The sequence below is a fragment of the Furipterus horrens genome, unplaced genomic scaffold (genome assembly GCF_987537825.1).
Source record: "Furipterus horrens unplaced genomic scaffold, mFurHor1.1.pri manual_scaffold_1, whole genome shotgun sequence".
NCBI classification, from domain to species: domain Eukaryota; kingdom Metazoa; phylum Chordata; class Mammalia; order Chiroptera; family Furipteridae; genus Furipterus; species Furipterus horrens.
The window spans coordinates 137,920,923-137,936,038 of NW_028327171.1; the positions used below are offsets into that span (position 1 = coordinate 137,920,923).

The 15,116-nt window shown below is 35.9% G+C and overlaps 1 protein-coding gene across 1 annotated transcript in view; it reads right to left on the reverse strand.

Annotated features, from left to right (window-relative positions):
• Nucleotides 1-15,116, reverse strand: part of LRP1B (LDL receptor related protein 1B) — a 1,919,366-nt gene that overhangs the window by 693,036 nt on the left and 1,211,214 nt on the right. The window contains exons 22-23 of the mRNA XM_090279551.1: nucleotides 11,910-12,110; nucleotides 9,727-9,972 (exon numbers count right to left, since the gene is read on the reverse strand). Of these exons, the coding sequence (XP_090135677.1) occupies nucleotides 9,727-9,972; nucleotides 11,910-12,110 (447 nt within the window). The remainder of the gene's footprint in view (nucleotides 1-9,726; nucleotides 9,973-11,909; nucleotides 12,111-15,116) is intronic.

The window sequence follows — 15,116 nt, forward strand, 5'->3', positions numbered from 1 at the left end:
TGTCAAGTGCCTTGCAACTGGGTGTCTTTCCAATAAGAGAGTCTTGCAGATATAGACTGGTTTGTGGGTTATGTTGCATAAATTAACATGTGTGTTCTGTTTTCATAGGACATAAGCCTATGATCTCATTACTTGAGTGATCGTCTGTATATATAGACCTCACTTAATCATGTCTGCATTGTTGCTTCCTGAGACTCAACAGTTTCACTGAACTAAGTGGCTGGGTTGGTGAAACACGGGGTGGTCTGTGGGCTTCACTTTAAAACTGGTTTCTCTTTTCTATCCTAATGGCTTGGACAGAAAGAGCCTAGAGGTCTGAGATAGGGGAAAAATAAAATATTCCCCTCAGCCCAAACTAAGTATAGTGGGCAAAAGTGCTTTGGACAGGAGTGATGTGCTGTCTTTTTTCCTAATGTGGGACATTGAAAAATTAATCCCTGCTTTTTGTTATCTAGTGGTTATGGTTTTAATGATGCCTTTTAACCCTGTTGCCAAATTTGTTGCCCCCAGAATACAACAAGGATGCCAGTTTGTTAAACCAAGCATGCTGTTCTTTGAGGACAGCCAACTGACCTGGAGTCTGCAAGATTCTTCCCCATTTGGGAAGGCCACCTTCCCCTCCACACTTATTAGGGATTTCTGGACCCAAGGGTAGGTCAGATGACGACCATGTCCAGCTTGAAGCAGCTAGAGGAGCATGAGACCTTCACCCATTGTCTTTTATAATATTATAAAGGGTGTTAAGTCTGAGAGGGAGGAACTGTTACAGAGTGGGGGTCCCCCCCAAAAAAATAAGTTAATTAATTTTTAAAGATTAATAAATAAATTCCAACTAAGCAAACCAGAATAGGAACAGAATCATGAATATGGGGATCATGTGGAAGGCTTTCAGCTGGGAGTGGGAAGGGAGAGAAAAGGGGAAGTGGTGCAGGGATCAAGAAGCATAATTGGTTGGTACAAAATAGACAGGGAGAAGTTAAGAATAATATGGGAAAGGGTGGAGCCAAAGAACTTATATACATGACTCCTGGCCATGAACTAAGGGGGGTGGGATTGCTGGAGGAAAGTGGAGTACTGGGCAGAGGGGACAAAAGGGCAAAAAAATTGGGACTACTGTAACAACACAATAAAATATACTTAAAAAAAAAAGATGTACATGCATTTGTACATGTGGCTCAAATTGTGCACTTCTCCACAAGTGGACATTATAAGAGCATTCAATACAACATAGATTGACATAGCAAAACACTGGAAACAACTTCAATGATGGTAAATAAGAGATGACTTACAAAACTACAGTCTTTATATAGTAGAGTACTATATAGCAGTTAGGAGAAATAAAGAGTTATATATAATACTATGGATAAATCTCAAAATCATATTTGTGAGATTTAAAAAAAGTAGTTCCAGTTGGATATATAATGTATATGACTATGTATAATTATTTTTTAATGAAAGGTAGCAGGCATTTATTTGCGATCAATAAGAATAGCTATTCTAGATGCACTAATTTAGGCAGAAGTCCAAATAGTTCTCTAATTAGGAGGCAAAAGCTTATGTTTTTAACTTTCAGTCCAGTAGTCATCAGTCCTCTAGTCATAATATATGCTTTCTTGTTATCCTTGAAAATATTTCTTTGTGCCAGTGTTGCTTTAGGCCCTGCCCACACATTATTTTGTCCTGTTTTAACATTTCAAAGGTTTGAGGAAGAAGATGTGCAAGGCAGTTCCTCTGGGATGGCAGCTCTGGCTTCATTTTTTAAAACACAAACATTATATTACATGTTGTTTAAGAATGTAAACTATAATAATAGAACTGATATACAAATGTCACAAAAGTAGCTATTTCTGTGGATGGAGGAGTGTATGCACAGAGGGCTTTAAAATTATCTTTCATTATTTTTTAAAATGATTTTTATAATTAATAACAAATTATGTACTTTTATAAAGTATTGGCTATGAATACAATATTCTACATTGGTTTCAAATAGTTTTGAAAGATTTCATAATAAAATGAAAGGTGGTGAAACATATCTTCTTTTCTCTGAGCAATAACCATTAATTACATTGAGTATTTTACTAAAACTACTCAAAAGTTTTCAAGTTCTTATATTAAAGTTATTTTGAGTTGAGAGTGTAGTTGTTTTATAAATGTTACTTGACTATGCTGAACTATAATAAAAGTTTATTACAATTTTAAAAATCAAGGTATAAATATTCAAAATAATATTTGGACTCTGAATTTTGATAACTTCTTTTTTTTTTTCCTTTTTTTCTCTCCTTCTGGAGTTCTCCAAATTGTAATTTCTTTTTTTTTAAATGTGTTTTATTCATTATACTGTTACAGCTGTCCCAATTTCCCTTCCCTCTGCTCCCCTCCACCCGGTGGCTTCCCTCCCTCCAGTTGTCCCCCCCTTTTAGTCCATGTCCATTGGTTGTGCATATAGTTCTTCTCAGCCTCTTCCTATCTTCTCCATTTCCTCCTGCTATGCTTTTTAATTCCTGTACCATCTCTCTCCCTTTCCCCCTTCCCCCTCCCTGTTGACCTCCCCCCAATATGCTCCCCATACCTATAGTTCTTTTTCCACTCTCGTTGCCTATTTAGTTTGCCTTTGTTTCAATTGCCTAGCTTCTGTTGTTGTTTCTTATGATACAGTTCTCATTTTAGTGAAACCAGTTCCTTTAACATCTCATATAATAGTGGTTTGGATCTAATGAACTCCTTCAGTTTTATTTTGTCCTGGAAGCACTTTCTCTGCCTTTCTATTCTGAATGACAATTTCGCTGGATAGAGTATTTGCGTGGTTGTAGGTTTTAGATTTTCATTACTTCGAATATTTCTTGCCAGTCCCTTCTTGCCTGCAGGGTCTCCCTTGAGAAGTCAGCTGATAGTCTAATTGGGACCCCTTCGTACATGATTCTTTTCTTCTCTCTTGCTGCTTTTAAGATTCTCTCTTTATCTTTAACTTTTGACATTTTGATTATAATGTGTCTCGGAGTGGTTCTCCCTGGGTCCAGTTTTTCTGGAACTCTCTGTGCTTCCTGGACCTGTTAGTCTATTTCCTTCCCCAAGTTTGAGAAGTTCTGCTTTATTATATTTTCAGTTAATTTTTCAATTTCTAGTTCATCTTCTTTACCCTCTGGCAAGCCAATTATTCTTATGTTCAGTCTTTTATAGCTGTCCCAGAGGTTTCTGATCCTCTTCTCACTTTCCTTGCTTCCTGTTTCCTCTCCCCGTACTGGTTGACTGTTTGTTCCTTCTCTATGTTCCAGTTTGTTGATTTGAACTCTGGATTTTATTTTCTCACCAGTGTTTTTCAATCCTTTCTCATCTTTTTTCAAATCTTTTGTTAGTTCTGTAAGCCACCTGATAACAGTGGCCCTGAACTGAGCCTCTGACAGATTTCTTATTTGTTCATCTGTCAGGTTCTTCATCTGTTGCCTGGTGAGCTGCGCCACCGGGATTTCTATAGTTGTCTGCCTCATTTTGACAGATGCGTTTTGTATTCTTGGGCCGCCTATAGGGGGCAGTGCCTGTGTACTCGTCACAACCCAGTGGCCTGCGGCGATCCGCAACCTTTTATGCCGCGCTGTGGCCCTTTGTTGTCAGTACCCAGTGACCGGCAGCCATCCAGCAACCTTTTTCACCGTGCTGTGGCACTTTTTCGTCACTGCCCAGTGACTGGTGGTGATCCGCAACCTATTTCGCAACGCTGTGGCACTTTGTGTGGGGGTGGGGGTCCAAAATGGATTCCTGCCATTATTCCGCTAAGAGACTGGGATCCGTCCTCCCGCCCCCTGGGCCTCACTGTTCGGGGCAATGTGGTGGCTGCTTTTCCCAGCGTTGGGGTTGCGAGCTTCAGGGGCTCGACTGCAGCCGGGATTGCTCTCCCTGCCGCTGTCCCTGGTGCTACCACAAACAGCACCGCCCAATTTACTCTTCTTACCTGCCCAAAGGGCGCCGCTGGTTTATAACTTCATACGTTGGGCTTCCGTGTAGTTTTATTTTCTGGAATTTTTAGTTATCTTTTGTTTTGAAGTAGTTCTATTCCTCTCTAGTTGTAGAGGGAGACCGAGCGTGTCTGTCTAAGCCTCCATCTTGGCCGGAAGTCCTGAATTTTGATAACTTCTTCAGAGACTCTCTACTTCTAAGATTTCTGTTGGTTTATTAAATTATTATTTCTTTGAGAGATTTAAAAGTTTGTAATGAAGAATCCAATATGTAATTTCATAAACTATTGGGAAATCATGAAGATTGAGTTTCAGATTTCCAAATCTTACAAAGTCTTTTCTTTCTTAAAAATAAAAAGTATAAAATATTTAGAGGTAAAAACACAATGAAGAAATTTTTGTTGTGTTACAATTTTGAGATAGGTGTATTATATTCTTGGTAGGCAAACTTAATTTGGAATGAATATCAGCAAATTATGAAGTAATCATTCATTTTTATAGTCTTCAGAGAATTTTTCTATTATACTAGTTCCTGTCTCATAAATTTCTAGATATTTTACCTCAATAGTTCTGTTTTATATTTCTTTTTTTTTAAAGTCATATATTTTTTCCATTAATAAGTAGTAAGAATCTGTATTTGGTATGTGTGGGTGAGGGAGGGCAGGAAGGAGAAAGAGACCTCATTGGGGTAAGGGATTGAACAAAAATACTTTGCATTTCTAGAACGTTGCCTTTTTCTAGATTACATTTAATAAATATTTGTGGTGGCATAAGTGAATGAGTGATTAAGTATCAATGAATGGTTAGTCCAGAATACATTAAATATGAATTTAAAGTTCAATCTAATACATTATACTCTTAATGTAGAAGAGGCTTAAAGATTTTCTGCCTTAGCATGTTATGAGACGACATATGTACAAAACGAAGAGGTTACTATTTACAGTTTTGTGGTGATGAATTTCACATTTATAAATGTAGTACATCACAAGTAGCTTCTAAAAAACACTCAAAGGATTGCATTGTTTTATATATTATTCAATATTCTTTGATTATTTTAAAGTCTTACTACCGGCTCACCTAATTTTTACCAGACAGAATATGAAAGCAGTAGATAATCTAAGAAAAAAAAGAGTCTTTCTATAATATTCTCATGGTAAATTGTTAGTATAACTTTTCAAGTAGCAATTCTATATGAATAGCTCTGAATTCTTTATCATAGATATATCATTAAACAAAAAGTAGTAGTATAATTACAATGTTTTTTTCTCATAATATTTCAGGGTTTTTACTGTCTTTTCTGTTTTTGTCATTAAGGATTTATTTTAGTTTCTCTTTCCACAGCATCAGATATATTTCTTTTACACAGTAGAAACTTATGAAGTGTAAATGGTGTATCGTTTCTCTGGTTCAATAGATATTATTACTTCCTTTTCTCCATATCTTAGCTATAGCTATATTGGGAATAAATGATAGTTAAACATTACTGAAATGTGATATACATAAAGGCAGAGGATAGGATCTATAGAATGAAGGGTGATATGGGCTTTCAACTATTACTCAAACCTATGAATTTACAAGATTTTGTCACCAGCTGTCCATAAATTTTTCTTGAATATTATATTTGTTTGTTTCTCTCCCCTTAATTATTTTCCTGGAAATTTCTAGATATTTTACCTCAATAGTTCTGTTTTATATTTCTGTTTTTTTTTTGTCATATATTTTTTCCATTAATAAGTAGTAAGAATTTGTATTTGGTATGTGTGGGTGAGAGAGGGCAGGAGGGAGAAAGAGAGCTCATTGGGGTAAGGGATTGAACAAAAATACTTTGCATTTCTAGAACGTTGCCTCTTTTTATATTACATTTAATAAATATTTGTGGTGGCATAAGTGAGTGAGTGATTAAGTATCAATGAATGGTTAGTCCAGAATATTAAATATTAAGGAGATAAAAATGATTATGGATAAAAAGGATAATAAAAGGAATGAAGCAAAGGAGGGAGGGAAACAGAAAGATGAAGAGAAATTGTATAAGAAAGATTAATGTGACAAAAGTTAAATTAATAAATAAAGAAGATATTTGAAATGTCTAAGTTTAGAATATACAATTGATTCCTACAAATCAATAAGAAAAGGCAGTGATATTAACAGATAAATGGTCAATGGAAATGAAGAGATGCAAAAGACTAAAAGCACATAGGGAGATGCTCAATTCAGAAGTAATAAGAAACAGACAAACTAAAGAAATCAAGTATAACTTTACTCCTGTATATTGGGGAAAAGTTGGATAATTTTGAGAGCTGGCAGGGATGGGGGAACATTGGAAATATACTGTTAGTGCAGATGAAGACTGTTCAACCACTCTGAAGTGTAACTGGTCCTCCTTACACATAGGAAATAGATCTTATGAGTCAGTAATTTTTGTTGAACAATTTCTCATGCAGGCCTATAATAGTACATGTAACTGTATGTCTATGGCAGCATTATTTGTGTAGGAGGTTGGAATTGAGTTGATTGTACTTACATGATAAGATGAATAAATAAAAACAGATGGATACATGCCATATGATAGTGATGAGAAGCAACAGATTAGTTGTAGAAATAGCACAAATCATAAAAAAAAAATAGGGGAAACATTACTATTTTAAGTAATAGTGGATGCTTTTGCATTCAGCAGCATTTGTTATAACATTTTTACATAATTCAAAAGAGATACAAAATAATTTGATTCAATCTCAACTTTTAAAAATGTTTGAGCATAAATGGTGATAGAAATATGCTCATAGAACATAGACTACTCAAAGGCATCAAGGGAGTGTGAGAGCACCTAGCACAGAGAGACAGCTGGATCTTTGCAATTGCTTGTAAAAGCTCTTGCTTGGGACTCAGTAGAAATGAAGTTCAAAAACTTTTCTCTAACATCTCTTCATCACAAAGTCCCTGGCTGGTTTGGCTCAGTGGATTGAGCGTCGGCCTGCGAGCTAAGTGTCGCTGGTTCGATCTTCCAGTCAGGGTACATCAGAGAAGGAAAACTCTGACTCCAAAAAACCTCCGCTGCCTTGCGGCATACCTCTTCAGGGGAAAGGCTAAGGGAGTAAACCACGACAGAAAATCCGGAGCCGGAGTCCCTAAGGCGGTTTGACGTTGTAGTCAACACCGGCAACTCCTGCGGCGCACCTGAAGCCAAGCTGTATTGACTCCGTCTTTCCCTTGGATCCTTCAGCTGCGAAGAGAGGGGCGGTCTGCTGCATGGGCAACAGCAGACCCTCCATATCACCCTGCCCAGGCTCTGTAGCTTCAGCTTCACTGGAGAGGACACTCCAGCGTCATCGCAAGATGTCGATTCAACACGGGAGGAGACAGATACCGTGTCACTCCCAAGTCAGACTGCACAGCCATTCTCGGCGGTGCAGATAGACTCTTAAGAAGCTACACCATCGTCTCTCGAGACGGACGGCTGCCGACGATGACGAATACCCAATTGGTTTCTTATAAGTTATAAATAAATTATCCATCACACTTCAGATGCGTGATAAATTATAGATATTTACAACATTATAATAAAGTGGAAAAATTATTCATGGAGGAAGCAGTTTTAAATAGAGTACAAAATCCAAATTTTCAGAGGGAATGTAGAAGATAATGTCATCCTGAAAGGTCATAAGTGACAATGAGTAGAATACATGAAGGAGATGGTAAAATAAAGTGACAGTTGTGAAAATACTTTAAACATTCTTGCCCACTATACATTACTGCCATTACTAATGATGAAAACAGTAATAATGTACCTGGAGTGGAAACCCATAATTGAAGATAATGAAATATCAGGTTGGTGAGATAAAATGAGTAAAAATAACAAAGACCTGAATAGCAGGCTGAAGAATTTGAGTTTCTTTCTAAAAATGATAGAAAGCTACTTTAAAATTATGAATGCGGACTATGTTAAACAGTTGCTTTATTAAAATAAATAAAAGAATGGATGGCCAGATTATAACCCTCCCCAGATTCATTCTCCTAGTCTTACTTTATCTTCCATTTTTCTCCAATGTAGCCATCTGCTTATTATTACTTTATTATTTTTCTTTCAAATTTTATTCATGGCCATATGACTGATATCTTGTGCTGTTTTATCAAACTTACAAATAACAGCACAACATATTTTAAGTAAAAGGAAAATAATTTAATATTATTTGAAAAAAATAGTATTTTTATTGCATGTTATATTTCCAGAGCCACACTGAATATTATGTGAAAACAAGAGAAAAATCTACAACTTGATTTCTGACTTCTAGATGCTTATTATTTCATTGAGGAGATAAGGAATAAATAAAAATGATAGATAAGAATATACATTATTAAATAAGTAAAAAATAAATAAAAATTAAAAATATGATCACATATTCATGAACAATATATTCTAGATACAGAAAGGATAAATTCATGCAGAGCAAGAATATTTGAAGGAAGACTCCATTAAAGCAAAAATAATTTGATCTAATACGTCTGAAAACACATCTGGGATTTTTAGAGATGAAAAGGGAAAAGTACAATCTAAGTAGAAGAAGCAAAATGAAAAAAAAAAAAGTTTGTGATGTATGGGTTCTCAGTCTGATGAAGTCTGTGTGTTCCTTATGAGAAAGTTTTAAAAAGTATAAAAACAGTAAAAGTAAAAAAAAAAAAAGTTACAAATTGATAAAGGAATCAAGAATATTGAAATGCATAAACACTTTTGTGGTAATATATTTGTTTTTTTTTATTAATGCATTTGATAACAAAATGGTCGGTGGGTCTAATGACACCTATTATTGAAATAGTTGTGGTTTTCAAAGCTTTGAACATAAGTAATATTTTGAGATAACAACTTTAACGTGATATAAATATGCCTGTTACTACTATTGGAGACAGTCATGGTTGCCGATAATAGCTGGTCTGAAGCATACATTCACAACTGGAAGAAATGGCAACTTCCATGAGAGGTTAGAGAAAATAAGGTGTAATATTTTCCCCAACAAAGTTCATAGAGCCCTTCAATTTTATTCATGGACCACTATGTGTCCTGCAGATGCAGACTACAAATCTGGAGGAGACAGGGGGATGCCATCATTCATTAAGCACCTAATGTGTGTGGGGCACAATAAGTGTTTTATGCTATTCTTACAACATGCTATGTATGATAATGGGCATTGATATTTGAAAGATTAGAAAACTGAGGGGCAAGAAGTTTTATGTAATGTGCCTGGAGTCACACACATCATCAATGCCAACTGAAAGATTAGAGTTCAACTGTCAGATTCCATAGCCATTGTATGGTTTTTCCATTGTGAAATACAACCTGGAGAATCAGCAGAATATTGTAAGTGGGCAATTAGAAGATGAACAGAGCCAGACCAAGGAGCTGTTTTCAAGAGTAGTAGAAATACAGCTAGAAGTGTGGGAAAGAACCAGATTTGGGTTCTAAAACGAATGCCAAGAAGAGTAAAAGTAAAAGCTGTAGAGCATACAAAGTAAGCCATTAGGAAGAACACAGATGAAAATAGTATCTAGGAGAAAATGCAATCTGATGGATTTTAATGGTGAGGATTATTGTAATTATTTTCTGTCTAGAAGATTTTGGAGAAGGTCTAAAATAGCACATTATGCTTATGCCTTTTATTAATTTTCTAAAGGTGCCTTTGGTTTTATGTTTTAAGATCTGTTTTTAAATAAAAATACACAATACACAAAAATTAAAAAAAAACACTTGTTATTCTTAAATATAGCAAAACACATATCTACTTACCAACACTTGTGCAACTTTCACCGTCTGCATCCAGCTTCCACCCTTCATAACAGGAGCACTTGACCGTGCGCTTGTGCTGCTCACACACTTGACTGCACTTCAGGTGATTGCTACAATAATCCACGATTTCACATGTTTTATTGTCTTTGTTGAGTTTAAGACCTTCGGGGCAGGAGCAGACAATTCCTTTTCCAGGAACAACAGAACAGTGGTAACTACAGCCTCCGTTGTTCAGAGAACATTCATCTATAAAAGGAGCAGAAGAGAATATAGGGCATTATCAATTGTTTTGATCAATTAGATACTAATCATTGAACTCAATACCATAAGGCTGATATTAGAGTGAGAGTATAATAATAAATAGAAATAAAGACTTGTCAGGTTTTTTTCAGAGGTTTGGGTAAGAATGATGAAAGAATTCATTCCATGACCAAATATAATTCTATGTAAGAGCTGGAAATTAATTTTTTTTGATTTCTCTAAAACTTTGGAGTATACTTGATTTTACCTAATAGAAGTAAAATGCGATCAATGCTTCTATTATTACAGGAGCAATACGGTGAGCCTTTTAGCAGTTACATGAAAACTTGAAGTAAACAAATGAATTCAAAATAAATTTTTCCAATTCAGAGTGCAGGGGATAGGAAAGTAAAGCCGTGTTTTTCTGTCATTCTCTTCACTTTTCTTAAAATTGTATTTCCTCCTTTCATTTACTTCATTTAACCCAGGGGTAAAGAAAAGGTGAAAAAACTCTAATTTCTTTCAACACTTGTAGTGCCTCAGTTCTTATTACCAGATTTCCTGATTGAGATCATTATCTCCATTTTTGTTATGAGGAAACTGATAGTTTCAAAAATTTGAGCCACCTGTCTGGATGACTTAATTGAAATAATTGAAGAATATGATTTAAACTTGTCAAAGTCTAGACTTCTTCTATAATCACACATTTAAAATGTTAAGAATATTAATAGTTTCCTTAATTCAGAAATGCTTCATGAGCAATCCTCACATTTGTAATGCAAGAGATATTTCCGTACACCAAATTACTCCATCAGGGAGAACAAGCTAGGAGAGAAAGGAGTGAATACAGATAATCTGTCTGTCACCTGTGATTAGTGTTTTTATTTTTGTTGTTACTTAATTTAGTTTTTTTTTTTTTTTGGTTTAAATCTTCTTATTTAAATTTTAGCATCACTGACAGACACTATTGTAGTACTATTTCAGGGTTATTTTATAGAATCACAAACTGTTTGGAGGAAAAGACATTTTGTTACATAAGTTTAAAAAAATAATAGTCTTTTTGTAATACTCATTGTACTATCAATGTTTAATTCATATCAAAATATGATAACTTTAGGTTTAAATGTAGTTGTCTTTCCTATTTTTAGTTGGACAACTTCATCATTTCCTAAAGCTATTTTCTCTCAACCTCAAGTTATCTCATTATTGTTCTTACCATTCCATAAACTTGTCTTCATTATTCTATTGGTTCCACCTTCAGTATTATTTTGAAAATGCATTTTGTAAATATCCTCACTAAAAATGTAATTTTCTTTATATGTGCCGGATGACATAAGGGGATGTCTAGTCAAAAGTAATTTTAAAGCTCAAAAGCTATCAGATAGAAATCATCATTTTAACTAATTAAAGTACACTAAAGAAAGCTATTGTATGAGGACTTAAAACCTGATGAGAAAATTAAGTGATATCCAGTTGGTCTTATTATCTTTCCCCTCTTTTCCTCTTTCTAAAAATGTTTGTATTGTAATGATTAGAAATCATGACAGAAGTTATTATGTGGCAGTAAATGTATTCTGTACATCAGTAATAACAAGGTTCTCCTGTTCAGAGTGACTCACTGACAAAAAAATAATCAGCTTAATTGTGGCAATAGCATTTACCATCCAGAGATCTAAATGATGAATGCAACTTTCAATTGTTAAGTGGATGAGATACAGGCTAGACTCCCCTGCTTTATTTTCAGAAATTTCTAATCACATTTTAAAAAACTTTATAGACTTACAGGATATTAAAAAATGTAGATAATGTAGATAGGGTCAGTGCTAAAATTTTATTGAAATAGAATGAATGGGAGGAACAAATGCTACTATAATAAGTAACAGCAAGTGAACTAAAAGGTTCTAGTTTTCAGAGAAAAGCAAATGCAGTGAAAAGTACAATACCACAGAGATCGCCTTCATCAGACCCATCAGGGCAATCCCTTCGCCCATTGCAGAGTTTCTCTGGCTGCAGGCAGACTGATGTGTCATTAGTGCAAGGGTATTTGGGTGGTGCGCACAAGAAACTGTCACAGTCTTCTTCATCGGATTGATCTTCACAATCAATATCTCCATCACATACCCATGCTTTGTTGATGCATCTCCCTTAAAAAAAAGAAACAACATACATTTGATTTTTGTAATTAAACCACTGTAATAATGAGCGGTCATTATTGTCTTCAAAGGCAGATATACTTGCCACTAATAAGAAATCTACCTGCTGATAGTTGGACAGTTTATTTTCATGACATCTGAATAGCTCTTGCCCTGGTTGTTAAAGTGACTCAGTGTTAAAGCCATGATGTTTTCTATTTTTTTAAATATGCTTTATTGATTATGCTGTTACAGTTGTCCCAATTTCTTTCCCTTTGTTCCCCTCCACCAAGTAAATCCCTTCCCTCCAGTTTCCCCCCCCTCCTTAGTCAATGCCCATTGGTTGTGCATATAGTTCTTCTCAACATTTTCCTGTCTATTCCACGCCCTCCTACTATGATTCTTAATTCCTGTACCATCTCTCTCCCTTTCCTCATTTCCCCCTCCCAGCTTAGCTCACCCCAATAAGTTCCCCATACCTATAATTCTTTTTCTGCTCTTGTTGCCTACTTAGTTTGCCTTTCTTTCAATTCCCTAGCTTCTGTTGTTGGTTGTTGTGATACAGTTTGCATTTTAATGCTCATAGTTTAATTCCTCTTTCTCCTAAACAAGTCCCTTTAACATTTCATATAATAGTAGTTTGGATCTGATGAACTCCTTCGGTTTTACTTTGTCTTGGAAGCATTTCTTCTGCCCTTCTATTCTGAATGACAACTTCACTGGATAGAGTAGTTGTGATTGTAGGTTTTTGCTTTTCATTCCTTTGACTATTTCTTGCCAGTACCTTCTTGCCTGCAGAGTTTCTTTCAAGAAATCAGCTGATAGTATTATTGGGATGCCTTTCTATGTAATTCTCTTCTTCTCTCTTGCTGCTTTTAAGATTCTCTCTTTATCCTTAATTTTTGACATTTTGATTCTAATGTGTCTTGGTGTGGTTCTCCCTGGGCCCAGTTTTTCTGGAACTCTCTGTGCTTCCTGGACCTGTAATTCTATTTCCTTCCCCAAGTTAGGGAAGTTCTGCCTCATTATTTTTCACATAATTTTTCAATTTCTAGTTCTTCTTCACCTTCTGGCAACCCTATGATTCGGATGTTGGCCTGCTTATAGCTGTCCCATAGGTTTCTGAGCCTTTCTTCATTTTCTTCACTCTTTGTTTCCTCTTTCTGCACTGGTTAACTGCTTGTTCCTTCCCTATGTTCTGATTTGTTGATTTGATCCCTGGTTCTTTTCCCCTCACCAATAGTTTCATATGTATTTTCCTTCATTTCTGCAGGACTAGCCTTCATTCCTTCCCTGTCTTGTTTAAGATCTACTGTTAGGTCTGTAAGCTTTCTTATAACCAGAGCTCTGAACTGTGCCTCAGAAAGATTTCCTATCTGCTGGTTTGATAGATCATATATTTACTGTCTGGTCAGCTGCATGATTGGGATCTCTATCATGATCCCTGCCATCCTGACAGTTTTGTGTTTATCTTTGCTTCCTGGGTGGGGCAGTCACACCTCCTATGCTATAGGGGACAGAGCCTCATGTACTCATCACTACCAGGCGACCCTTCTTACCACCCTATGGCGCTTTGTGTGGGGGCAGGGGTCCAAGATGGATTCCTGCCATTCACTCTCCACTGAGAGACTGGGAGCCTCCTCCTCCATCCCCATGCCCTCCAGCTCTCACAGTCTGAGGCAATGGGGGTCAGTCTTCCCAGCATTGGAATCAAGAGCTGATGGGTTTGGTCTGCAGCCAGACCAATTCTTAAATTCACCATTTCACTTTATATTTACTGATATGAAGATGAAAAGAAACAAAAATCTAAACACACACACAAAAAAATATTACTTTGCCATTCCCAGAAGCTTACAGTGGATTTTCATTACACAGAGGACCAGAACACAACATGAGGTTTATGAAACCACTGTCAGAATTAAATCCCCAAGTGTGTCAGCTCATTTTGTTACATTCTTTTGCTAAATATCACACCATCCTTAAGTCTTAACCCTACCCTGAGACCAGACTCGATCATGTATATTGCTTTTTCCAATGGAATTTAAAGTGAAAAGTACATGGGCTCTGTATTGTTGCGGCTACATAGGCAAGACTGAACACTCTGAAGCAGTGTATAAAGTAAGCAAAGGATTTTAATAATTGCCAGCTGTCAGGCAGAGACCATGAGCTGGTCTTTAACAAAGCTCCGACATGGAATGGGGTTTAAAGGCTGGGTTTATATACGGGTTGTGTCCCTTTGTTTCTCCTTTGGTGGGAAACAGCCTTAGGAAGTGGGGGTTGGGCAGGACTGCAGGAATGTCTTGGCAGTAACAGGAACAGGAATTCACAAGGCTATAAGGTCATACTTAGCTTGCAGCTGCAGCTTTTTATTTAGGTTGAATTCTTTGTAAACCAATTAATTTTGCAAAAAGGCTAGACACTTTGCAAGACATAATTTTACGAAAGTTATTAAAAAATTACAAGCAAATGGAAAGAGATAGGGGCTAAGCTGGGGTCTTCTAGCTTGTAAATCACAGAGTGACTGTAACATTCTTCTTTTAAGGCTTTTAGCAGGCCTTTGCTACTTCTTACAAAGAACATCTGAAGCCCCTACATATTTACATATTTAGCAGACCTCTGCAACTTTTTACAGGGAATATTTGGTGCCCCTACAGTATCAATCTATCACTACTCCTGGAAAGACAGTAATCAAAAGAGGAGACCATGCAAGTATGATCTTCTCACTCCTTTTCTCTAGACACCCTTTCTCTCTATTCAGAGGTGAACATTTACAATGGTTTCTCATTATTCCTTCTAGAAATATTTTTCTTATAGAAAATAATATACTTTTATTTATTTTTTATTTATTTAAACAAATATTACATACTATGCTGACTGAATTGTTCCTTTACTTTTTACTCAACACTTAATCACAGATAAATGTTCATGTCAGTATATTATAGTGATTTCCATTCTTTAAAATTACTGCAAGGTAGTCTTTTTAAAAATATACCATACACATTTGCAGAAAATGGAGTT